The sequence below is a fragment of the Thrips palmi genome, unplaced genomic scaffold (assembly GCF_012932325.1).
Source record: "Thrips palmi isolate BJ-2018 unplaced genomic scaffold, TpBJ-2018v1 HiC_scaffold_17, whole genome shotgun sequence".
Taxonomy (NCBI): domain Eukaryota; kingdom Metazoa; phylum Arthropoda; class Insecta; order Thysanoptera; family Thripidae; genus Thrips; species Thrips palmi.
In genome coordinates this window covers 3149846-3174438 of record NW_023144626.1, presented here as the reverse complement: position 1 = coordinate 3174438, position 24593 = coordinate 3149846, and the positions used below count along the sequence as shown (strand labels likewise).

The 24593-nt window shown below is 53.4% G+C and overlaps 3 protein-coding genes across 5 annotated transcripts in view; all 3 read right to left on the bottom strand.

Moving 5' to 3' along the window:
- Nucleotides 1–7660, bottom strand: part of LOC117643754 (spectrin beta chain) — a 35677-nt gene extending 28017 nt beyond the window's left edge. Inside the window, 2 exon segments of the mRNA XM_034382829.1 lie at nucleotides 6242–6282; nucleotides 7510–7660. The gene's annotated coding sequence lies outside the window, so the exon portion shown is untranslated.
- A 425-nt stretch (nucleotides 7661–8085) lies between these two features.
- Nucleotides 8086–15128, bottom strand: LOC117643644. Of its 3 annotated transcripts, none has more exons than XM_034382639.1 (13): nucleotides 13495–14079; nucleotides 12902–13063; nucleotides 12773–12820; nucleotides 12509–12696; nucleotides 12299–12419; nucleotides 11973–12226; nucleotides 11779–11892; nucleotides 11512–11669; nucleotides 11215–11420; nucleotides 10891–11131; nucleotides 10616–10749; nucleotides 10280–10535; nucleotides 8086–10201 (listed from the first exon to the last, which is right to left on the bottom strand). In XM_034382639.1, the coding sequence occupies exons 2-13, from the start codon at nucleotides 13048–13050 to the stop codon at nucleotides 10088–10090; spliced, it is 1983 nt and encodes a 660-aa protein (XP_034238530.1). In that variant the 5' UTR covers nucleotides 13051–13063; nucleotides 13495–14079; the 3' UTR covers nucleotides 8086–10087. The 3 variants fall into 3 exon arrangements, with proteins under 3 accessions (XP_034238530.1, XP_034238529.1, XP_034238528.1); XM_034382638.1 differs by lacking the exon at nucleotides 13495–14079 and adding an exon at nucleotides 14981–15128 and having other exon boundaries at nucleotides 10061–10201; XM_034382637.1 differs by lacking the exon at nucleotides 13495–14079 and adding an exon at nucleotides 13381–13466 and having other exon boundaries at nucleotides 10061–10201.
- Nucleotides 15129–16738: 1610 nt separating this feature from the next.
- The window catches only part of LOC117643950 (hemicentin-2-like), a 105774-nt gene continuing 97919 nt past the window's right edge, over nucleotides 16739–24593 (bottom strand). Inside the window, exons 9-14 of the mRNA XM_034383137.1 lie at nucleotides 23349–23639; nucleotides 22467–22817; nucleotides 20819–20973; nucleotides 20507–20708; nucleotides 17648–17808; nucleotides 16739–17570 (exon numbers count right to left, since the gene is read on the bottom strand). Of these exons, the coding sequence (XP_034239028.1) occupies nucleotides 17334–17570; nucleotides 17648–17808; nucleotides 20507–20708; nucleotides 20819–20973; nucleotides 22467–22817; nucleotides 23349–23639 (1397 nt within the window). The 3' untranslated portion in view covers nucleotides 16739–17333. The remainder of the gene's footprint in view (nucleotides 17571–17647; nucleotides 17809–20506; nucleotides 20709–20818; nucleotides 20974–22466; nucleotides 22818–23348; nucleotides 23640–24593) is intronic.

Genomic DNA, 24593 nt, shown 5'->3' with positions numbered 1-24593 from the left:
GAAAAGTTAGGGCCGAATGCGTGTCACGCGGAGTGAGTGAGACAGAGGGAGTCTCAGCGGTCATGGCAGAGAAGAATGGGGAAAGAGAAAGGGGGGGGGGGGGCAAACGCTGCAAGCGCACCCACCACTCCATGTCGAAATGACAGATGGCACCCCGGACACTGCGGCAGGGCGAGGCCGCGCGAGGCGATGGAACCCCCCCCCCTTTTTCCACCCTTCCTTCCTTCCAGGTTTCCAGGGGGAGCTCCGAAACGATGACCTTCTCCTAGCCCCACCAACGACGCGGAGGTACAATAAAATAACTGGGTCAGATGGATACTGCCACCAATAAAGCACTCGGAAACGAATACATGCCGGCACACACACAGACTCGCACACAGATGGAGAGATAGACCGCACGCGGCCCCGCGGCCCCGCGCAAGAGCAAAGATAAAGGTGGGCCTGACCTTACAGCGGGTCACACCAGACGGACGGACCTAACGGGACCACTGGGCAACGGACTCCGAACAGTGTGTCCGGCGTCTGTCTCTCTCGCACCCCTACGGAGCGCCCCGTGAGTGCGAGAGAGACAGAGACTGCCGGGACGGATACCGTCGCGACGACTCGATCGCCTCATTAGCATTAAAGGGACACGCCGCTGCACTGCGATTGCCCGCGAGAATAGCGCTGTCAACACCATCTGCAAACTTAATTTCTCGTGTAAACTAAATTTTAAAATTTGGCAGCTTATTTTTTTTTTTTTCAATCTAGCTCAGCGGTTTTTTTGGTGTTGCTCCTTCCTCAGTGAATTTTTTTTTTAAATAGTAGGTACAGCTTGCCGACAGCCAAACGCCTCGGCAGCGGCAACACACTGACGGCGTGCAAAGTGCAACCGTACGCCCCGCCCCGCCCCGCCCACCTCACCTAGCAGTGGCGCGGCGCCCGGGGGAAAAGTAGCACTCCCCTTCCCTTCCCCTCTTCAACTTGACACGGCGGCGCCCAGCCCAGCCCAGCCCGCGGCCGCCACCAGACAGCGACAACAAGCCCAAAAATTAACCATGACGGCATAATGGGAGAGGCGGCGAAGCGGACGGCGGCAAATCTATGGGACGCCCACGGCGCGCCACCGCGCCACGCCGCGGCCCCTGCAAGTGTGCCGGCGGGTGCGCGCGTCGTACACTCACAGACAGCAGGAAACCGAAATTCAAAACGAAACAGCGGAGACAACGAACAGCATCGTCGCGGGGCGGCGGTCCGCGCCGCGCGCCGTCACCTCAGTAAGGACGGCCACGTCTCGTTTTGCAGTGCAGTCGAGCTTGTGTCGGGCCCGAAATGGCATACGGTCATGTGTGGCCTAGCCCGTAATGGTAATGGCAACGGTGCGGCGGGGCGGGGTAGGCAAGCCCGCCACGCAGCCGGGTGCTGCGGGACTGCATCGCCAGCGTGGCAGGGGCTGACACACTACAAAGCCAGCGGGGCGGGGCGCGGATCCTGTTTGAACACCCGTCTTGTGGACGGTCTTGTCGACGGTGCGGATCTGGAGGATAAAGAGGAGCGAGGATGCGGCGTCGCAGAAAAGGGTAAGGCGACGACGCCCTGGAAAAGGGCTCAGCGCTTCCTGCGGCCCTGGGGAGGGCAGCGGGGAGGAGACGCACCAGGTTACCGACCTCGGGTGCCCGCGCGTCGGGCAGACCGAGCGCTTCGAGTTTCCATCGCTGTCCTCGGCTTTTCCGGGCAATCGTCCGGGCGGACGAACAAGCGGACGGGTGAACGGCTGAAGCGTCCCCCATCGGCCGACATCAAATATTTGTGCTCTAAAAGGGGGTGAGCGGGGACTAGACCAGCGCGGCCACAGCCTCTCCTCCCTCCGCGCGGCCGGGCGTTGCGTTGCGTTCGATTGCCGCCCGGCAGGGCAGGACAAAGCAGTGTCTTGGCGTGGGCTGCGCTCCGCACACCGTCGCAGTGCCGGTCCCTCCGGGTCCCTCCGGCCGGGACGCCACGCCAGCAGTGCAAGGCGTCCATCTCGGTCCATCCATCCACCAGGCCTCTACAAGCAGAATCACACGCCTCAACACGACGGCAACCTAAAAGGCCTCCAGTTTGGCGCCAACTCACGCCAGGGCGTCAGCTGATCGGTCTGGGCCGTGCCCGGCCGTGCCGACATCGACCCGCTGCGTCCTCGCTCGCTCCCCCTCGCCCTCCTGCTCCCGCCCCTGCCGCTTCCTTCCGCATCCCCACAGAGCGTTGCCGAGACGTCCCGGCGGGGCGGGGCGGGGCGGGGCGGGGCGCGCTGGAGGGGCAGGGGTGGCGCCACGACGCCGTGCTCCGCGTCCAGACGATATAAAACCGCAGGCGCCGTCCCGCTGTCGTCCAGCCAGCTAGGTCGCTCAGACTCCCTTCCCCGGCCGTCCCTCGTCCGAGCCTACAAGCAGAAGCTGTCTCTCTCGCACTCACACTGCGCGCGGGAATCTCTGTACAGTGTCCCCTGCGTCCTCGAAATGCCTCGCGCCGCTGTGATTTCCAAAACCACCTCTAGCGTCCTATAAATACGAAAACGCACGCCGATTACTCGCAGTCACATCGATCCGGGCTATAAACAGGCCACAGGTCGGCGAGCCAGGCAGGTGAGGTGCGGCGAAGTGCCCCACACTAGACAGGGCTCGTCGCGGCGCCCCAAAGTTTCAAGGCGATGGTACAGTCCGGCATTATTCAAACCAGATTACCCAACTTGATCGCGTTACCTCGCAGGCCGGCTCCGAACAGCGTCGTCCCGTCTCTCTCGCACTCGCGGGGCGCCCCCTAGGGGTGCGAGAGAGACAGCGCGGCTGCAGCCCCGTCTCCGCGACCCTGCCGGCCCCCTGGTGCCGCCCCTGGTGCCGCCCCTCCCCTCCCCGCCGCCCCCGGCCGGCTCACGAGGCGCCAGAAACAACTATCGCCGAAAGTTGATCAAGTTGATCAAGTCTCTGGCCGCGCCGGCTTCGGGGCGGTGATCCTCGGCAAATTGGCCAAGGCCGAGCCCCCCCCCCCCCCCCCCCCGCCCGGAGGGAGGGCGGTAGGAAGAAAGCGAGGCAGAATGCGGCGGACGAGGACAGGACTGCTGTGCGAAACCCTTTCGCCATTACCATCGCCCCCCCCTCTCCCCCAGACTGGCGCGGTCTGCAGACCGGCCCTTGGCTGCCCGGGCTGCCCTGCCTGCCTTTGGCTCCGGCGGGGAGCGAGAATATGGGTCGCACAACCCCCTTCACTCCGCGCGCTCCACCCTAAAGGCCGTCCGCGGGCACACCCCCCCCCCCTCCCCTCGGAAAGGCAAACCCGAGGGGGGCCCCTGTGACCTTCAGGCCTTCACGACCCCGCCAACCCTACGAGCACCTACACTAGACTAGGCGGCCCGGCCGAAGGGGCGCGGCGCAGCGAGGAGACGGTCAACCGACGGCGAGCGAATGCGCTGCTGCAGATTTGTTGTTGTTGTTTTTTTTACGGCGAAAGGGGTGGGGAGGAGGAAGGGGTCCAAATAAAACGAGCGAGTCGATAGGGCGGCGTGCCAAGCACGCAGCGCGAGCCGCGACACTGGGAAAGCCGCGTCGCGAGTGCCGCGTCGTGCCGCGTTTGCAGCGTGCCAGAGCCAGACCGGCCGCGGACTCATTCACGGCAACATGGCAACGCGAGTCAAAACGCGGGGACGCCTCACGCGGCCGGGCGGTGGCGGATCTTCGCCGGCCGCTTCCGGGTTTGTCTTCGTCTTTTTTCCGCTTTCGTTTTGCCTCCTTTGCATTGTCTTGCCGCGGGAGGGTCAACATTGCCGCACCTGGAGGCGCCTGGAGGCCCTCCAGAGGAGCGCGCCATCCAGAGAGGGTTGAGAGAAAGGGGGAGAGGGGGCCTCTCACCGTGACGTAGGGCCCCGCTGCAAGGAAGCGCCGGTGCCGTGGCGCCCTGGGGGGCCCCGGGGGCGGGTAGCCCTCCCTCCCCCCTGCCCTTCTTTTCCCGCGATCAATACCCAGCACGCCCCCGCCCGCCCCCGCCCGCCCCCGCCCGGCCCCTCGCTACCCGGAGACCCGCAGGCGGAGGGGGCGGAACCGGCCGCCGCCGCCACCCCTGAGGACGCGGTGGGGCAGCGGGGCACGAACCCTGGCTATGCAAGGCGCGCGGCGCTCAGCCAATCGGCGCGAGGAAGCGGCAGCAGCGGCGCGACCAAGCAGACACGATTATTCTGCCCGGAAGCGGGCCAGAGAACGGCGGGGCGAGGTGGGATCGAACCCCAACTCGCGCAATGTCGCCTTGTCCCGGCGGGGGGCGGGCGGGAGTACCTGCCCGCAGCGCTGGAGCCACTCCAGCTCCAGGCCGGTCCAGGCACCGCGGCGGCCCTAGGACAACACCGCCACTGCATAATGCAGCCAGGCGGGCGCGGCAACCCCACGCGGGGACCAGTGCGGGGGCCCAGGCCTGCCCCCTCGTTGCTAATGCAGAGCAGGCAGAGCAGGCGCCAATGACTGGCTCGGGCCCCGCAGGACACGGGCCACTGGACGCGGTCCAGGCGGTTCCCGGTGACACGGGCAGGACTTCGGTGGCGGAGCGGGTGGAACGGGCGGAGCCCAAGGTGCACTGCTCGCTCTCCCAGAGAACACAGGGTCTACTCAGCACCGGCCAGCAACGCCAGAAGCGAGTCAGCAAATACTAGGGATCCCTGAGAGTCCAAGTCTTGCACTCTTGGAAAGAAATTTCCAACTTCGTGAAGAAACTCCTTCCCTGCAAACGCAAAAAAAACTCACGCAGTGTGTCTCAGTGCGCACGTCAGTCAACAAGGCGCGCTCTACAGCAGTGTAGACACAGTGCGCCATAGAGTTTCTAGAGTGCTGTTGGTTTTGCAGGGGAAGGACAAGGGAGGGGGGGGGGGGCAAAGGGCCCCGGCAGCGCGTAGGGCGTGGCGGTCGCGGCGTTCGGGGGTCAGTGCCCTGTTGCAGCAGGGAGCACGCCGTGGCGGACGGGGCGGCGCGTCATGTTGACCTACATGGTGGACAACGCCCTGCACGCCCCGCACTGCCCCGCACTGCCCCGCACTGCCCCGCACTCGACACGACAGCGACGACAATGCCGCCGAACGCAAACGCGCAGACAATAAGGTGCTATCTGGCACAGGAAGCGCCCTCCGCTCGCACTCCACCCAGAGTGACCCGACTGGCCCAACCCCGGCCGACTAGAACAAGGCCTAGAACCACGCGCGGGCACCGCACTGGTAAACTCGGACGTAACGTGTGTGTGTGTGGGGGGGGGGGACAAATTAAGACGTCCGGCCCAGGGGCTGAAGGGCCCAATGGAAGGCCACGGGTGGTGCCAATAATCCTCTCTAGCCCACAAAGCCCAGCAAAGCCCCACCGCCGCCACCGGCCCGCCAGAGGGACGCCCCGCAAGTGCAGTCAAGGAAATGGGGGGGGGGGGGGGGGGGGTCCGGTCCCAATATGCAGCAGGGCTGGCCGCGAGATTGACTACCCAAGGGGCAGACAGACACGGACTCAAGGACAAGGCGGGGGCGCGGCGACCGGCAGCGACACTGACAGCCACGAGGTGCATGGAGGCGCGCGGCGCGCGGGCTTCCCCGGAGACCAGGACCACCGGCCCGGGCCCCGGTGCGCTCGGGGATTCTTTGGTTCAGTCACCAACGACAGCCCCTCTCCCCGCCCCCTGTTGCGTGGGCGTTGGCGTGACGTCATCGCGTCAGCTGACGTCTCACTGCACTGGCGAGGCGCGGTGACGGCCCGACAGAAGCCTCCGCGCCGCTCTGCGGGCCTAGACGGCGCGCCCCGTGAGTGCGAGAGAGACGGAGCGACAGGGTCGGAATCAGTCTGCTGTAGGCCGACCGCACCCAGCCGCACCGTGCCCTGTGGTACTCTGTGGCAGCCTGGCAGGTGACTTGAGGCACGCCTTGCCACGCCACGCCTGCCACGCCCCGCGCCACTTGGGGCGATTGGGTGAGGCGACCCCCGCCCCGCCCGCCCCGCCCCGCCCCGCCCCGCCCCCGCCACGCCCACGGGCCCACATGGACGCGTACCCCTCACCCACCTTCCGCGGGCTGGAAAACTTGCTGACCGCTTCAAAGGCCGGGGGAGTCGCTACTCCATAATGCACAGGGTCGTTACCTCCGCCCCTCCACACACAAACAATTTACTCGTTGACGGACGGCCGCGGCATGAGGGAGTTTGAAGCCACGGGCGGCAAACCAGGCAAACGAAACGGGCGACGGTTGAGACACAAACGGGTCGGTACTCACCCCTCGCACGCAGCGCCCTCCAACCGTCAGCAACACCGCACCTGGAGAGACAACAAGCAACGGCATCAGAAGTGGCCCAGGTCGCAGTCTCACCTACAGGCAGGTGGGCGGAAAAAGATTGGCCGCCACCAGAGAGTCACAGGTGATCAACTGATGACGGTGAAAACTGATACCCTCCACAGGGAGGCAACAACACCCCGCCCACTTCGGCCCACTCCCACAACACACCCTCAACAAGATTCTTTCGCAAATATCGAAAAACAAAGATTCACAGATTAATGACAGTTGGTTAATTTAATTATTTTTGGGGGGAATTTTTAACAACACTTCTCAAAGTGAATTTGAACATGGTAATTTAGTGCATCGCTGTTAAAATCTAAAACTACACTGATTCATCAGGAGAAACCATCTTGGCACAGTATCGCAAAGATATGTGTGGACAGCATAACAATGAGGCTGTAACTTGTTTGCTAATCGGTGCAAGCAAGGTCCAATAATAATTTCCCTGCTTTAGTGCGCCTTGAGTAACAGCCAAGGATAGAGAAACAAAATAAAGGATGAAAAATCATTACGGAAGAAGGGGAACCACAATGGTCCAAAAACCGTATCCCCCATTATATGGGACAAGTGACATTTAACTGAAATATTTATAACTGATTATTAGAAAATAAAATAGCTTCAAAATATGTGAAGGTAATGCTTAATGTTCGGGTTGTTTTAAAATGACGATGCACAAAACAACTCAGTTAAATGTCCAATGCCAAACAAAGTATACCACAGTGTCCAGACAGAAACATAGGTTAGTGCATACAATAAACAGTGTGCCAGTATTTAAAAAAGCGAATAAAATCGGAAAAATATCAAGGAGCCTACTAAAAAGCTTAAAATGACTTTCGAGTAGGTAGTAATTAAATAACCGATAGTCACAGGAAACAAGAAAGTGGGCTCAGAAACATAAAAACACATCCAAACAGAGGCGTCAAGACAGACGATTAAGATGTTTCGTGGACCGTTGTGCTGAATGGCATCATTCCATTTTAAAGTGATTTACCATTCTAGAATTAACTACAATCTCGCAGAGCATCTTAAGTTTCTAGAAGACTGAGTAAAAGCTGGCTGGCAACACATTAATGCTATCGGCAGGACTCCACCGCCGGGAGGACCGGTCATTCGTGACCTCGGTAGGCCTAGCCCACAATACCATAATCGCACCCAAATAGGACACCGCCCGACAAGAACCCGCCACGCCGATCACAAACTGTACTCACTGTTTTCAGTGCGCCAGGACGGTATCCAGAAGAGACCAAAACAAGCGATGTTCTCGCCAAAATCGGTAAATTAATGCTGGACAGACGACAAACCCAAACCATACCGCAGAAACAAACCAGTCCTCCGACGCGCAGCCGCACTGCGCACGCGTACGCCTCCGCCACGGAAAACAGTCCGCAGCCGCGACGACCCGCTGCGCCCTCGCTCTCCTCGTTTATCAATACTGCCACTTTTCTGCCGATTCGTCACCTCAACTTTTATTTTAAAAACAAGATCCCAGCAGGAAACCTTTGAAAAAATAAAAACTATGCCTCGGAGGAATACACGGGTGTTGTCTGAAACGACTAGTGATGTCATGGCCCTCTTTAGGCGATATCCCAAACTTACAGGCAGGGGTGCCAGGCCAGGGAGTGGGCGTGGCAAAGTGTCAAAACGCGTTTCTGACATGCCTTTTAAACGCATCACAGCCAGTCCACACACGCTGCCACAATCGAATCAACACAAGTTCTTCTGGTTGATGGGAACAAAAAGAGGGAAAACTCGGTGGTTTTGTGGAAAAATGGAGAACAGTTTGATGACATACAGGGAAGTTTGTAATCAAATCAGATATTTATTTATTTTCAAACTGAGAATCTTTCCTTAGCACATGAAATGAGTCTAGTTTACAGTCTTGGAATGAAATTGAACAAATAAACCAAATTATTTCACAAAATATACAGTAAACGAGACAAAGGGGAAAATGTTGTCAAAATTTAGGATAACATAAGTACAGCTTCACTAAAAAAGAAATAACTACTTAAGGGCTACTTCCATCTTTTCATTAAAAAAAAAAAAAAACAATGACTAAAATGCAACACATAAGACTAGAACAAGAATGAGACACTTACAATGTCATTGAGCAATGTGACCTAATGTGCAAAGGTGATCATTCTGTCACAAAAAAAAAGTAGGAAATACTTCAACCTTATGACATTAGGGGTACACTGATAGCTCCAAGTACTAATGAGGTTTAACATAAAAAGATGGATCCATTCAGTCTCAACACAGAAACTAAACACCTAAGGAGAAACTGACACAGCATTTTGCATTCTGGCCAATACATTTGGAGATTGGTCCCAATCATAACTGAACTACTGGGCTATAATTAACTCTCAAAGAATATTTAAGAAGTTGTTTCATACGCTTTCTATAAAGAAATAAATACTGAAGAGGGGCATTTGTTAAAGCAACAGGCATATCAAATGCCTTGGCTTTGCAATAAAACTCTTTCACTTCAGATATGATACAGTATAAGCTCTTCAAAATACAGAGAATAACGCAAATACATTAAATTTTCATGTAACTTTTCATTCATAGGAATGAACGTAAGAAAGCCACTACAAAATTAGTGATTACTGGTAGGACTTCAATCACAGGCACATAACCGGACGTACTTAACTTGATGAATAGAAGCAGGGAAAAAGTTTACAAAAACATAAATTCAGTGTAGTAAGAATGCAACATAAACCTAACAAAGATCATCATCAACAAGAGGGACAGCAGCGATAGCACAAGATAAAATACCGGTTTTTAAAATCTTACATATACAGGTTGTTTTTTTTTCTTTTTTTTTTTAAGTATAAAAACAAATATCCATTGCTTTATTTAAGTAATTCCTATAGACTGTACCACAACAACAAGGTTCAAAAAGGAACAACAGAAAATACAGAGGCGAAAATACATTGCTGGTGTATGTTACTCTAAGTCAGAAACATAATTTGGATAACGGGACAAAACCTAATCATTTTTATGCAATTTGGTAAACATGACTAACGTAGATGAGAATATCACACATAAATTACTTTATGATACGACAAATATTTTCTCAAGTACATTGTGCATGACATTTGAACATAACATGCACTATACAATTACAATACTTCTTTCCTTATTGAAGCATTTTTTTTTTTTTTGTTTCTCCTCAATTCCCACCACATTCCAAACAAAGGAATCACAACTAATTTGACTCAGCCACAGAGTGATTCAAATCACAGAAAAGTTAACTCATCATGAAGTACATAAAGATAATAATTAGAATTTTGTGCTTCCCATTTACCTTTCATTTAAGATAACAAGAGACACTAATACATGACACGATGCATTTGACACTAAATATTAAACATATTTTCAAGGAACACTGAAAATTGATTACATGTGCCAATACATAATTAGCTCTTCATCCCCTCAACCACAAAAACTAGCAAGCATATGCAGACCATTAATCAAAGGAACAGATCCAAACTAGAATCACAACAGACTCTCTAGTCTGAACTTAAAGTAAGTTCATAGTTGCATGAACATCAACATTTGTGCAACAGTAGTCTTTGGAGCACAGAGCCAACAATTTGAAATATCACTAACTTGGCTTGGAAATGATAAAAAAAAAAAGAAACACATTTAGAGCCAATTTTGGTCTTTAGATGAATGGTCTGATGATTGCCTCAACAAAAATCAAAAGAATTATTAAAAAAAAAAATTTAACTAACAAGTTTGCCCTATTAGTCTTACATACTTCAAACTTAAGCTGTCTGCAAAGTCTTAATTATTAACAGGAGGTTCTTTGCAATAGCAATATTTTCTTAGATCCTGATTAGCTGCCATCACACAGTGGGCAGCAGAACCATATTTGTTAATTCGGCTGACATCTTGAACCTGAAAATGAATAGATAGATTAAGATAAGACAATCTCCTGTGATGTTTAACTCATAAGCAAGTAATTTCTTTGCATACCCTAATTGTGAAATTTCCTGATACCAGATTGTGGGACATTGATACTTCAAACAAGCCCCTCCCAGGCTTTGTCCGTAACTTTATTTGCAGCATTTCTGTGACAGCCTTTTGAGAGCCAGATAAGTCTGGTTTGAAACCATCAGGGTCCGATGAATGGTGGAATGCCAATAGCTTTTGGTTCGGCCGTAACCTAGCAGACCAGATAATTTCATCCAATGAGAGGTCCGCACATAGTTCACGGTGAGGCAGAGTATATCTAAAAACAGATAAAAATGGTATTAAAGAACAAGCACACATGATTTTCAGAAAAGACATTGTTTACAATCTGAGCTTTACTTATTCAGAAAATTAATGAAGGCCATTGCTCCTTCTTGGATGGTAGAATCATAGATGCTAACCACATCCCAATCAAGGCACGCGCACCAATGAGCCTCTATGTGTGCATGAGCACATGCTCTTGCTAAGGGAATCTAAGAAAGAAAAGTATTATTATTATTTCAAATTCAAAACCAGAATGGAACATTGCACACACCTCTCCGCAAATTAAAACAAGGTTTGTTTAATTCAGTTCACATAAATTTTTTTTTTTGCTACGTTCACAGTGGACCAACCTGCTTAAAGAGACTCATACTCCGATTTTTCAAACTATTTTCTCCTAATCTAGATGGAAAATGAATGATATCCTTTAGGGTTGCATGAATATCGAATGGTGAAGTAAGGCGCTTGGTATTGAGAACGAAATTGTTATAAGCCTCAGGATGCTTCTGTTTGAACCAGGGTGGGAATGCAAATGAAAAGAACGGCAGTCTTTCTTCTTGCTTTCCTTGGATAGTTTGGCGTATATCAGCAAATCTGAAATGGTGATAAAAAGATGTTTCTGCACACCAATTCCCAATACATAGATTCAAAAAGGAAGCTTCTCAGTTACACCTCACCTTGGACCGTGGTCACTGAAGACTATAAGAAGTGTGTTATTCAAGAGACCCCTTTTATGAACGTCAACTAACCAATCGTGAAGGTCATCATCCATTGTTCCAACCAGATTCACATTATCGTGAGATAGTTGGGCCAGAAAAGAAAGCATGAAGTGAGGCTTGTCTCGATAAACAGACATCAGGTTTTCTGTATACTGTAACATTATCTGTGGAAAAGGTAACAGATGTAATAGAATACAATCACCTTTGTGAAGACGGAATAAAATGTTCAGATCTCGTACCATGAGATGCTCATACCTTGTGACATTCTTGAGACCCTAGACAACGTTTCTCATTGCGCCAGTGTGATTCAGCTGCTAGGTAGAAAGACCTCCCATAATGATCAACAGGAGCTTTATTGAAACCTTTCAGACGGTATGTAAAGGTTCCTATGTCAGGTTGATCTTCTACATAGCCTGTAATAATGGGTAACAAAGATCAAAAGAGGAGCAGAGGTGCATCATGTACAAGATATGTATAAGCTTATTCCAACATTAACAGTTCTAATATTCCAGAAAACAGTACCTGTCACATATCCATTAGCTTTAAAGTCATTCCAAATGAATGGATAGGCATCTACAAATGTCGCTTTTGATCCTTTCCTTTTGCGTGTTTCGGGAAGCTCCAACTCAGTAAATCCTACAAGAAAACATGAAATTCAAATTCAAGAAAATAATACAGACAAATAAAAATCTTGTCAAACAGATTAAGTAGCATACCAGTTAAGATTGGTATCAGAGCTTGAGGGGTTCCATCGCCAACAATATTATAGCCTTCAAGGATCAGTGCTTCCAAATGATCAGTGAGGTACGTGTAAGTTCGAGGGAGCTTCCGAATAAAATTATTTCTGGAAATGGAATCCATTCCCCACATTATAACACTCAATCCCAAGGCATCTTTAGGAATTTGTTCCCACCCAATGCGATCAAATATTTCTTCACTGTGACGGATTCCCGCTAAAATGCTATTCCAGCTGTAAAAACAATGCATCAGTACCTTTGCATTTAACCAAATTATACTTGAAATATTATCAATTTTAACTCACTAATCGCCGCTTTCAGATTTGCAGTACGTCTTCACAAAATCACTTGCTTCAAGATTATACTGCGTGTGGGTTGAAGTTGTAAGCCCATCTGATGTTGTATACTCGTTATTACGATTAATATCTGTTAACATTAGAAAAATAATTGCAGTTCTCTATTTGGCACAATTCCACCATAAATGGACATTTTTGGCACTTTGCCTTATTTCTTACCAGTAAATGAACACTCTATCTCTCCATGAAGAGCTTTGGCCTCATCAGTAATGAAAGCTGTTGAACCATTCACTTCAACCCAGCTTTTCTCTGGATCACAATTAAATTTTTCCACTCTTTTGATGAATTTCATCATTTCAGGTGCATTCACAGGCAAAACTGGATGTCGACAAACCTGCCCTACATTTCTGGAAAACAGAAGGTGAGAATTAAACCCAAACTAGAGGTTCTCGAGAGGAGCACTTTTGAAAGAATGTATCTTACTTAATATCTATCTTGGAGGCACGGTTGAACTCTCCAATCATTTCTTTTCTGTAGAGAAAGCATATTGTGTTGAAATAGAAGCAAAACATGAAAATTCATGATATGTAAGACAATCGACGGCCAACTTACAATTGTAAACTCCTGTCGAGGTCTTCTACGCCACCTTCCATGACAGTTCGAATTATAATAATCGCTCCATATAAACAGCATGTTAATAAAACAAGGTAAAATAACCGGCGAGGGTTGTTAACGTAACGGAAAGTCATCTTCCTCCCCATAGATTTTACAGAGCTGCAATGTGTAAACAAACACAAACACAGAATCAGAACACCAATTTGAACCCTTGAACATGCACTTAAACGACTTTTAAGGTCAAGTTAAGACCAATTAAGGCACAATAAAACCACCAAATCAAACCAATATACAACACAAATGTTGACAACATTTTTTGTTGTATCAACAAACCACAACCACAGGACCACAGCAAAGAAGCCAGAGGTATCAAAGGTAAAGCAAGGCGGGAAACCAGCCGTTACCAACTGTTTCAATGATTTTATCATGCCAAGCAAAAGCTTAACTAGAACATCCTTACTTCTTAAAACCAGTACCTTCGAAATTTACTGGTGTGAATAAATGGTTTAAAAATATTGCAGCCGCTAAGAACATAACCTTAGCCCTGCACCCTTTGAACGCCCACCGATCCGATCAATAAAACAACTTACCCTCCAATGGAATTTCAATTATTAAGTCGTGGTCCGCATTAACTTTGGAAGTGCATTGAAAATCAAAATATTCAGTAAACAACGCAAATAGGGTGACGAAAAAATCAGATAGGTTTGTTGCTCGACATTTTGAATCTAAATATTGTAAAACCGCCTACTAGAGTCCTAAAGGCCCCTTGGGGAGAACCGTCAACTTGAAAAGTGTTACGTTTTATTTCTCATATATCCGAAATTTTATGCGCGATTCCTCATATACTGACGATCAAAATGGCGTCGCTTTGCTTTGATGTTGTGTCGTCTGCTCCGGGCCTCGTGAGGTCAACAGACTTGACAGCGCTTGCAATAGGCCTAAAAACTTCCTCACCTCTTTAAATTAGTTCATTGAAGATCCCTTGAATGTCGGAGATAAATAGTGAAGCCATTTTGAGGCTCACTGCTGAATTTTTAAAATCCCCGCCGGAAGCGGAAGCGCTCGGCGGACATTTTGATCGTCAGTATGAGCACCAAATCGGTCAGAAGTCAGTAACGCAGTTGACGGTTCTCCCCAAAGGGCATTAAGGACTCTACCGCCTACCGGAAGTAGCTAGTTATTTCTCATACTTCCGAACCATGCAGAGGCGCTAAATTTAAAAGTTAGCACAAGTCGTCAGTTGGCAACTCGTTTGATCGTTCCTGTCGCAACTAACTTGGTTTGAAGGGAGTGCTATATCCAGTTAAGGAAGCCCGGAGTTCCGCCCTGGGTTCGGCCCCGTCTTCGGTCCTGACTTGAGACCCGACTCAAGCACCAGCCCTCCCGGGGAGACCAGAAATGTCATAATAATGTCAACATGAAATCAAAGCGAGTGATTTCGGGCAAAATTATTTTGTCTTGCCGTTAATTTCAAGACTACCCAGTCGTCTATGACCTCTTTCCCACTCCTATGTCGCATGAGGTACGCAAGTCAGGGCCGAAGTCAGGGCTGAAGTCAGGGCCAAACCCAGGGCTGAACTCGGGTCTTCCTTAACTGGATATACCGGAGGACGGCCTGACAGCAATGAGATAAGGGTCTGTCCGTACACTGGTAAAACAAAGGCATAAAAATTACGCCCTTTAGGGCATAAATACTCTTTTACGCCCTTGCAAGGGCATAAATCGTTTTATGCCCTTGGGAAGGGCGTAAATGGTATAGGAATTTCAAGCAAAATTTTAATGCCCTTCCCAAAGGCATTAACGATTTATGCCCTTTAAGGGCGTAAATCGTTTACGCCCTTAAAGGGCATAATTTTTATGCCTTTGTTTCACCAGTGTACTGGCGTTGTCCTTTTCTCCTGTTGGTAGGTAAGCTTTTGGGCGTTTGTACAAGATAATTAACATTTTGTTGTTTGAGCCAACGAGAAGGAAAGCGCGAGGTAGGGCCGGAGGAGGGAAGAGGCGATTACTTGACTGCATGGATTACCACTATGCTAAAAAATAATCAATGATTCGTCATAAAAAATATTTTCTTACCTTCTCTTGAATTTGAGTGAAAATATCTACAGAACAGGTGGAGATAGGCCCAACCTGTCCCGAAAAAAACTTAAAATTTGACCGAAAAGTTAACTTAAAGCAAAGTTACAAGGAAGATAACGGGATGGGCTGTGACACGCTGGTTCACATTGGCCGCACTAGGGTTTTAAAATTACCGGTCATTTTCAACCCTGACGGTAATTTACGGTAAAATTGGTAATTTACCGTAATTTACGGTAAAAATCGAGAATATTGAAAAAACCCTGAAATAACAAGATAAGGAAAATCATCAAAAATAATATAGATCAAGTTGAAAACGTTATTTTTATTGAAATGGCATTACAAAATAAAAAACACTTTGCTAGGAAAAGAACATTAACTGGAAAGGGCATAAATCGTTTTATCTTGCGAGGGCGTAAAGTCTGGAATTTCACCCAAACTTATCCCCTTTCCCCAAATAGGCATGCGATTTATGTTGGGCGAAATGTTACCCCCTTTAAAGGGCTAATTTTTCCCTTGTTCTCCAGTGTACTGGCGTTGTCTTTGCCTTTTGGTAGTTAAGCTTTTGGGCGTTTGTTCGCTATTTAAACAGTTTTCTTGGCCAACGAAGTGACCCGCGAGGTAGGCCGGGGAAAGGAACGGCGATTACTTCTGCATGGTTGCAACTATGCTAAAAAATAATCAAATCTCATAAAAAATATTTTCTTACCTTCTTGATTTGTGAAAATATCTCGAACAGTTGGACCTATGTCAACCTGTCCGAAAAAAACTTAAAATTTACCGGTTAACTTACCAAAGTTACACGGAATTTAAACCCGGGGGGGCTGTGACACGCTGGTTCACATTGGCCCCCCGCACTAACCCGATAAAGATGGATTAGTAGAGCTCTCCCAACGCGGTCAGATAAGAGTTACTGGGCAGGCGCAGACCCCAGGAAAGGTGGTGGTGGGGGGGGGGGGCCTCTTGATCCACCACTGTTACTAGGGGGAAAATGTCCAAAATTCATGAGAGTTCAGGAATGACTAACTTTTCCCTCACGCTAGAGAGTGGCAACGAAGCGCAATGCTCGTGTTTCTCGACGGGACAAAATTTCTGCAAAACCTTAGATTGTTAACAAAATATTTTCTTCGAGTGTGTCTATTGGCTTCGCGATAAGGCGTACCTTGTCGTTCGTCTGCCAGTCCACACACCTGCGCTCAGCTCCGCCCCCCCCTCCCCTCACAGGTTCGTCCTGTGCCCCCCTGTCCAAGAGACGCGATGCTCTACGATTTTCATTGAAAGTAAAACGGGTTTCCGCTGTTTCCTGGCACTACAGCCAAGCCCCTTGGCTGACCCTCGGCAGGGCACGCTGCAGAGGCCACACGAGGACCTGAGTGCGTGGAGTACAGCCACAGGCTTCCCGGCCTCGCACCTCGCGGCATTGAAATGGAGGACTGTGGCGGGATTTTCAAAACAGCAAAGTCATGCACCACAATTTTAAACTTTTGAGAATTCCTTTATTTCAGTCCCTTTCTTACATTGGCAACAGTAGAATTAGTTTTCACAGAGGGAAACGACCTCAGCTTATTCTAAAACACTTACAATAAATTCGTGTGAAAAACTAGACTACAATTATTCTGGCACGTGCTTTGGAACAAGGTATCTTCAACGGCACGGGATTGGAAACGAGGTAACTTTGCAATGAGAGAATCGTGGAGTCTTCGGGAGCAAACAGGCGGTTCTCCTTGACAAAGCCGTGATGCAAACACTTACATTTATATATCAGTAGGTTGAAAAGTGTAGATGCAGACAGATTAATCTTTAGGGCATTTCAATTCAGTGGCTGGGGCAGATTAAATGTTTAGGCAGTTTTGCTCAATGTAGATATGTAAATTTAGCTACATCGACGGATACCATCTTAATGGCAAGTGTGTGCGTGCACACATGAAAGATGGCAGTAACTCCACCCGATCCCGATTCACTTGCTCGGAACGGCATTCGGAACGGGCAGAACGAGCGGCACTTGGGGCAGCCGTTGTGAGGCAATTCATGGCACCACACTTTATAGCCTTATACGTTTACAAGAGAATCTTAGAAAGCACCGGAGTGCCAAATAGTAGAAACAGTTCCACCTCACACAAAGCAACACATGGAAGACACAGAAATCGCAATCAGCAGATTGGCCATAGTTTATATCTATGCATAAAAGGAGGAGTTTGGTCCGGTAACAATATGTATAAACAAGTCAGACAACATTATGGAACGTCCCATTCTTTACAGTGTCACTTTCACTTTGCACCGCTTGCACCATTTTCGCACAACCCGAAGCTATTGTCACAGTTTTTCTTCCTGGAGCCTCAGGCCCGGCGGGGTCTTAGACACAGCTCTCTGGGCCCGGGATGCTGTTGAACAGCCCTTTCGTCCTTCGGAGCGACCCGTTGAGGGTCTGGTGGGTCTGGTGCGCGGTGCCCAGCGAGGGCGGCGGGTACGCTGCGATGGGCGGCGGCGCGCGGTCCGGCGGCGACGGCACGGACGACAGCGAGGCCGAGGACACCACGCCCTGCTGGCTCCGGAGGCTCCGGATGCCCGGCGAGATGCCGCCGCCCGGCGACTGCAACAGAGGAAACAGTTGAGTGACTCTGACCGTTCTGAACGCTCCGTTGCCCGCGGAGGCGGTGCGGTACTCACTATTGGCGTGGTGACGGCGTGCGTTCGGCGACCCAGTGTGCCGCCCACCAAGCTGCCCACCAGCCCGCCGGGGGCGCCGGCCCCGCCAGAGCCGGCTTCGGTGAACAGCGAGTCCGGGCGCTGCGGCGTGGGCGGTTTGGGCGCCGCGTCGCCGCCCACTGCTGCAAACACACGGCACGGTGAGCATCATCGAGAAGCAGGCTGCCTCCGATCACCCTCGCCCTGTCTCTCTCGCACTCGCTGCGCGTTCCGTGGGGGTGCGAGAGAGACAGGCGGCGGGGTCCCGGGCGGGCCGCAGTTACGGTGGCGCGGTGGCAACCCTACAGTCGTGGTGGCAGCCCTACAGTCATGGTGGCGGGGAGCGGAGAGGGGGCGCTGATATAATCTGCAAATTAGTAGAGGACGCCCCTTCTGCCGGCCTGGCCGCTCTGCCGCCCGCATCGCACAGGACTGCGGTGGAGGTGGCCGTGCCGAGGGCCGTGCTGGCCGTTCCGGCCGTCGAGGAGCAGAGCCACCACACTGTCGGCCTAGTTGCCCTGCTTGTCCTGTTGCAGCGCAGGCCTTGCCGCGCCCCAGCCTGCCCTAGGCTACCATGCCGGTGCACGTGTGGGCCTGTGGGCGCTCACGCCCGCGATGTTTTCTGCATGATTGCGCAGCGAGACACGACTGGCCCATACGAAGTAATGCAAGTTTTTTCTCCCGCAAATCTAAAGAAAAGGATGAACTCAAAAAGTAAACTAAAAGTGTATGCAAAGTTTACTTAGAGTGGCCTTGAGGCACGTGGGAGTGCTTGGTCCTGTCTGGCCGCTACGGGTCCGGATCCGGGGTCCGCCCTACTACCCCACTCCACTCTCATTCAAGGCCGAGTCGGGCCAACGCAGGCCAGGGGGTCACGAGGTTCTGGGGCTACGATAGCACCCCCATGTATGTATGTGTGTGAGTGTGGGTGTGCGTTTGTGTGGGCTTGTGCCCCAGCCACCACCTCTTCCTTTCGAAGTGCACAACAAGGGGACTGCCTTGCTCCAAACTCCAAAGACCTTTCAAAAAGCTCGGATGGCGGGATACGGTTTTAATGTTGATATGCCGCGACCCACATAGGCAACCCCGCCTCCATTTAGCCTCACCTCCCCCTCAGCCCGCCTCAGCCGCTCTTAGCGCAACCCACGCCTTCCCGGTCGAACCCGACCAACGCACGCCACATGCTGTTGTCCTAGAAGCAGGGTCGCAGGGTGGTGGGGAGCGGGGCAGCGGGGAGCAGGGGAGAGGTATTTAGATCAATGCGTGGCTTAAAACAGAAGCAACACACCCCGGCTTGCTTTAAGGGCGCAGCGGCCCAGCAAAGAAATTTTTTTAAATATCTAGTATGTGGAAGGATGAAGGCTTTTCTGGGTGGCCGCGCTTTCCTGTAGCACAGTGTGCGTGTAAACGCGTTTTCATGATGTTCCAAAAAGCGGCCCCCGACGAAAACACAAACGCACGCACACAGCCGCGCTCACACGCACAGAGAGTAATCCTTAAAAATGTAGGCGGGCCGCACGCCGTTTTCCCTTGCATGGAACATGGATGAAGTCCACGGAGTCCCTGCCGAGGACCTGCTAGGGCTACACCGGCTACACCGCAGGAATGCATCCCATCCCGAAGGACCGGCAAGTCAGGAGGAGGGATCTGGGACGTGCTCTAGTACAGGGCCGGAGGCGGGGCGGGGCGAGGCGGGGCGGGGGGGCGGGGCGGGGCGGGGCGGGGCGGACGGGACAGTGCATAGGCTGCACTCCCCAGGGGTGTTACGTCGAAATTAGCCCAGTGTCCCCGTCGTCCCCTTCAGTCCCCTTTCCCTCTCGCGAGGACGGCGGCGGCGCGAGGGCGTCAAAGGAGCGAAGGCGGGATGGGGCGAAAAAACCGGGAAACAGGAAAACCGGCAAACAGGAAACCCGGCTGGTGCTGGGTAAACCGTACCGACTGCGTCCTGACAGTGACGGCGGGTCAACGACACGGCAAAGGCGATTTAATTTGTCCAGACCACCTGCCTCGGAGGTGGAGTGTGTGTGAGAGGCTGAGAGTGTGTGTGTGTGAGAGAGAGAGAGAGAGAGAGAGAGAGAGAGAGAGAGAGAGAGAGAGAGAGAGAGAGAGAGAGAGAGAGAGAGGGTTGGTGTATCAAAGGCCACCCGTGGCGCACGGCGAACAGGCCCGGGGCAGCCTGAGGTATTCCAGGTACTCCGTCTCCCCGGGGCAGTCTCTCTCTCTCGACCCTGGGTGTGAATGGGAGGCGCGACGCGGCATCCGCAAGTAAAGGCAGAGAGAAAAGAACGACAGCCATGAAAAGCTCAGCCTCAGGCTTGTTCCGTTGGCTTAACCCCGGCCACTTAACCCGCACTTAGAGAACCAAAGCGGGTTTATCTTGGAAGAAATGCCTCTTGGGTTGGCGACAAATTTGAGTGAAATTTGGCTCATTTTTTCGGGTAAGTCGATGGCTTTGCTCGGAACAGGCAGCCGTTTTGGCTCCACAATAGTCAGCCGCCCCGACTGTGAGTCTGCGACGGTCTGCGACGGTCTGCGACGGTCTGGGACTCGACTGCGGGCACTTTCGCAGTGGGTAGGCCAGGCCATGGGCCAGGCCATGGGCCAGGCAGCCCGCATGCCAGCGTGCCGCGCAGCGTGCTTGACCGGGACAAGCTAGACGAGGCGGTGCACAGGGGTCCCGCAGCATCCCACAGCGTCCTGCAGCCCGGCCGGCTGGCCTGGCCGGCTGGCCTAGCTGGCCGCACCCAGGCCACGTCCCCGTTTAACATAATTCGCGGTGATAGCCGGCGATAGCACTGGACTGGCGGTGGTGCGCTGGCGGTCCGCAGGCGGTGCGCTCACCTCTGGGTGTGTTGAGAATGTCCGGCCGGAGGTGCTGCTTGCCGCGCTCCGGCGTGCCGGACGCCGAGGCCTTGAGCGTGTACGACACGACGTAGCGCTGGTCGCCGTCGTTGATCTCCAGCGACGAGTTCCTGCGGCTGGAGGGCAGGCCGCCCTTGTGGCCGTGGCCCTGGCCGGGGCCCTGCAGCCCGTTGTGGCTCACCTGCGGGGACACAGACACGTCAAACTCGATTCCCCGACGACGCCGAGCGGGCCGGAGCTTGCCTCACTCACGCCCCAGCGGGCCTGGGACGGCGCGAGGAGGAGACTGACCTTGTTGTCGAGCCCGGCGGCGAGGCCCAGCGCGTTGCGGCGCCGCACGATGCACACGACGACGGCGAGCCCCACGAGCCCCAGGGGCAGCAGCACGCCCAGCACCACCGCGGCCACGCCCACCATGCCGGAGCCGTCGCCGCCCAGTATCAGATCTGGAAACAGAGAGCCGGGCGGTTGCACTTACACTGTCTCATTGCCGCAGTCACGCAGTTACAGTGGAGCGGCGACCCTCCGCGTCCCACTTCCAGCAGCCCGGGCCCAGCCTGCATCCAGTCGCTCTGTCTCTCTCGCGGCGCTGCGGAGCGCCCCACGAGTGCGGGAGAGACGGAGCCTCGGTTTCGGAGCTGGCCTGCAGCTGCTGCTGCCGCCGCGCGTGTCTTTATCGCCCGGAACGCTAATTAGTGGAAGATTCAACGCTACGCTACGTGGAATGGCGGGAGGAGAAAGGAGGAGGCAGCCAGCTGCTGCGACGAGCCCGACGAGCCCCACGACGAGGCTGCCCCACTCGAACGGCCACCGCCTTTTCCAAAACAAGCTCGATCCCCCTTCCCAATCCCCCAGAAGGATGACCCTCCTTTTTTCGCCCTCCCCCGGGGTGCGTGGCGTGTGTGGGCACCGCAATGTGGGTTTTCGGGTCGCCAACTTTTTTTCGCGGCCCGCTCCGTTTTTAACAGTGCAGGGCCACGCCAGCCCCAGCCTCGTCCCCACGTGCGTGGGGTAGTCCTTTGTGGAGATCGCAGGAGAGATCTCTGTCCGGTGGCGCGCTGGCTGGCGCTGGCTGGGTTTTGCGTTTTCTGTGGGCCCGCATCGGTTTGTCAAGAGTGCCCCCCCCCTCCCTGTCCCACCCCTTTCCCTCTGTCCACCCAACCCCCCATGACCTGGAGAAATTCACGTCGCTGTTGTTACACTGTTCACACGGCTCATGGACGCCGTGTGAATTTTCCCAGCAATGTCACCGCTTTTGAAAAGGAGCGGAGTTTCGTCACAAACTCATCCTCGCATCGAGCGAAGACGGACCCCGCCAGAAGAAACACTACCCAATTTCGAAAGACGGAAGGGCGAAATCCCTTTTGCTCTGCGTTCCAGCGAGAGACTTTAAAAGACGCAAGTTCTACCCGGGTGCTTTTTTCCTTTTCCCTCCAGCAATGATCAAGTATTTCCTTCCGTTTGCTTCCCGCTTGCTTGGGCTTGCCTCTGCCTTGGCATGGCGTCGGCATGGCGTCGGCATGGCAGTCTCAATAGTAGCGCCGAAGAGCGAGATCCGTCCGTGCATACATTTGAATCCCGCGCCGCCCCCGCCGCTACACTGGCAGGCCGCTTGGCCGCCTCACTGGCAGCGGCCGAATTTTTCATGAGTTTAATTCTGGGTTCCCCGACGGCCGGGACGTCGACGCGGAGAGTGCCTCCGCCGAACGGCGAGTGCCGGGCGCGTCGGTAAGCGTTCGTCCACGTATCACGTAACACTCGTCCCGTCTCCCTCGCACTCATTGGCGGTGGAGCGACGCGCGTGACGTGATATGTGGACGGCCCGCCCGAGGGCTGCGATACCACAACAAACACCGCCCACCGCGGCAAATATTTTCCTTTCCAATCAATAAACGCTGTGTGTTTTTAATTTTTTTTTCTTTCCGTTTTCTGTACGCACCGGGGATCTGTTGGCGGGCGATGCCGGCGCGCGCCAGCTTGTCGTCCAGCACGGCGGGCGCGCTCTGGCCCTTGAGGTTGTGCGCGCGCACCACGAGCGACACGGGCGCCCGCGCCGCGCTCACCGCGCTCGCCAGGATGCTGGGGTCCAGCGACCACTGCGGCTCGGCGTCCACCTCGCCGGTCGTCGAGTTGAAGAGGATGCGGCCGGAGCGCGGCTCCAGCAGGATGAGGGAGAACCACTGGGGCAGCCCGCCCGGGTGGCCCGGCACGCAGGACACGTCCACGCGCCCCGACTGGCCGCCCGGCCCGCTCGCCAGCAGCGAGCAGTTGGTCACCGCGCCGGGCGCACCTAGGAACACGTTTTCTTCGATTATCAACAGGTTCAAATAGGTTTCACGCAGCACCACTGCACGCGACTGACACACCGCACTGCAGCGGAGCGCCCGCGGACAAGCGGGTAGGCCACGCGCTCGGCAGGCGAGTGCCACGGGCAGGTGCAGCCGCCGGGCGCTACGGTGTGCCCCGGCACATTCATCGTGGGGGTACACCCATCGCCCCACACCGGCCGTGTGAAAAGCCACGGCGCGGACGCGGCGCTCGAGCCACTCACGGCGTGCGCGTGGTGCTGTGAAGCGCGAAGCTGGCGAAGCACTGCAGTCCCTACACTGGCAAAACTAGGGCGCGCCTGTAGCAGTTCGCTGGAGTCAAGTGGAGTGTTCCACCTGACGCTCGAAATGAAGCAAGGAATTACTGCGAATTACCCGAAGCATTGGGGGAATCTGACAAGCGTGAAGCTTGGAAGCAGAGGGCAACACGAACTTGCGCCTTAGTTCTGCTAGTGTCGGTGCCAACAATGCTGGCAACAGGTGCTGGTACTCACTGGCCTGCACGACGCGGAACAGACAGGGCTCCTGCTGCCGGCCCACCTCGTTGGCGGCCCAGCACGCCAGGGTGCCGTAGTCGCGCTCCGACAGCGCCGTGTACTCCAGGTCGGCCGTCATGGGGCCGGGCCGCGACTCCTGGACGTCGTACGTGTTGCCGCTGTTGTTGAACTGCCAGAAGAAGGACACCGCGTCGGCGGGGTCGGCCGCCACGCGGCAGCGGACGCGGAGGTGCTCCTGCAGGGCGGCGCCCACCACCACCACACCGTCGGTCTTGCACACCGGGGCGACTGCAACAGACACACGCCACACTGTTAACCAGCGGCGAAAGAGTTGGCGAGGCTCGCGCGTCGCACTCCCAGACACTTTTCTTACTCCACGTGTGTGAGCAAGGGCTGCTTGGAGGCAGACTGGTAGATCAGCCTCAAGAACCCTCCCGCCCCTCCCACACACACAGTGGCGCACCTCGGACAGTGTGTGGCGTCAAAGTCGTGCCTTATCAGTGTACTCTCCAATGCAGGCCTAGGGCCGCCTAGGGCCGCCTAGGGCTCCACCCCGCCTTGCCTGCGCACAACACCGCACACAACTTTCCCCAGCTCCACAGTTAAGTCAAACCTTTTCAAATTTACACTGAAACAAAAAAAAAACAACGCTCACAAAAAAAGGCTGAGCCGGATGAGTCCATTTTGCTCAGAAGGGAGAGTCAATGGTAAAAAGATCGAAAAAAAGAAACGCAAAGAGAGGAGGGTGGGGGGACCTTTGGTATTGTGCAGAATAATTGCGACATGGCAAACTTTCCTGTAGGCAAGCCAGGCCACGGCGCCACGGCGCGGCCGCGGCCAGGCCTAGGGTTTCATACCTGTCCCGGACTTGGAGTGGCCCAAACTTCCAGGCTGCATCATATCGGGCTGGGCCGGCTGGCTGGGCCTGCAGCTCGAGCGAGCCGAGCCAAACCGAACCGAGTCGGCCGACACAGCCCAAACTAAATCAAAAGGAGAGCGCCTAGGGGCCTCTAGGGGGAAGGCCGGGCCGCGGGCCGAGGGCAGCCGAGGGCTGAGGGGGAAGCCCAGCCTCAACTTTGCAAATTAGCCGAGAAAAAGTATTAATAACCCAAAACTTTTAACTCGAGGCATAATTTGAGTCTCGATTGGACGTTCAAATTATGCTTTATCGCCCAATCACCGGCGAGACATTGCACGCCGCAAAGCGCCGCAAAGAAGGTGCATCCCTCTCGGGCGTGAAAA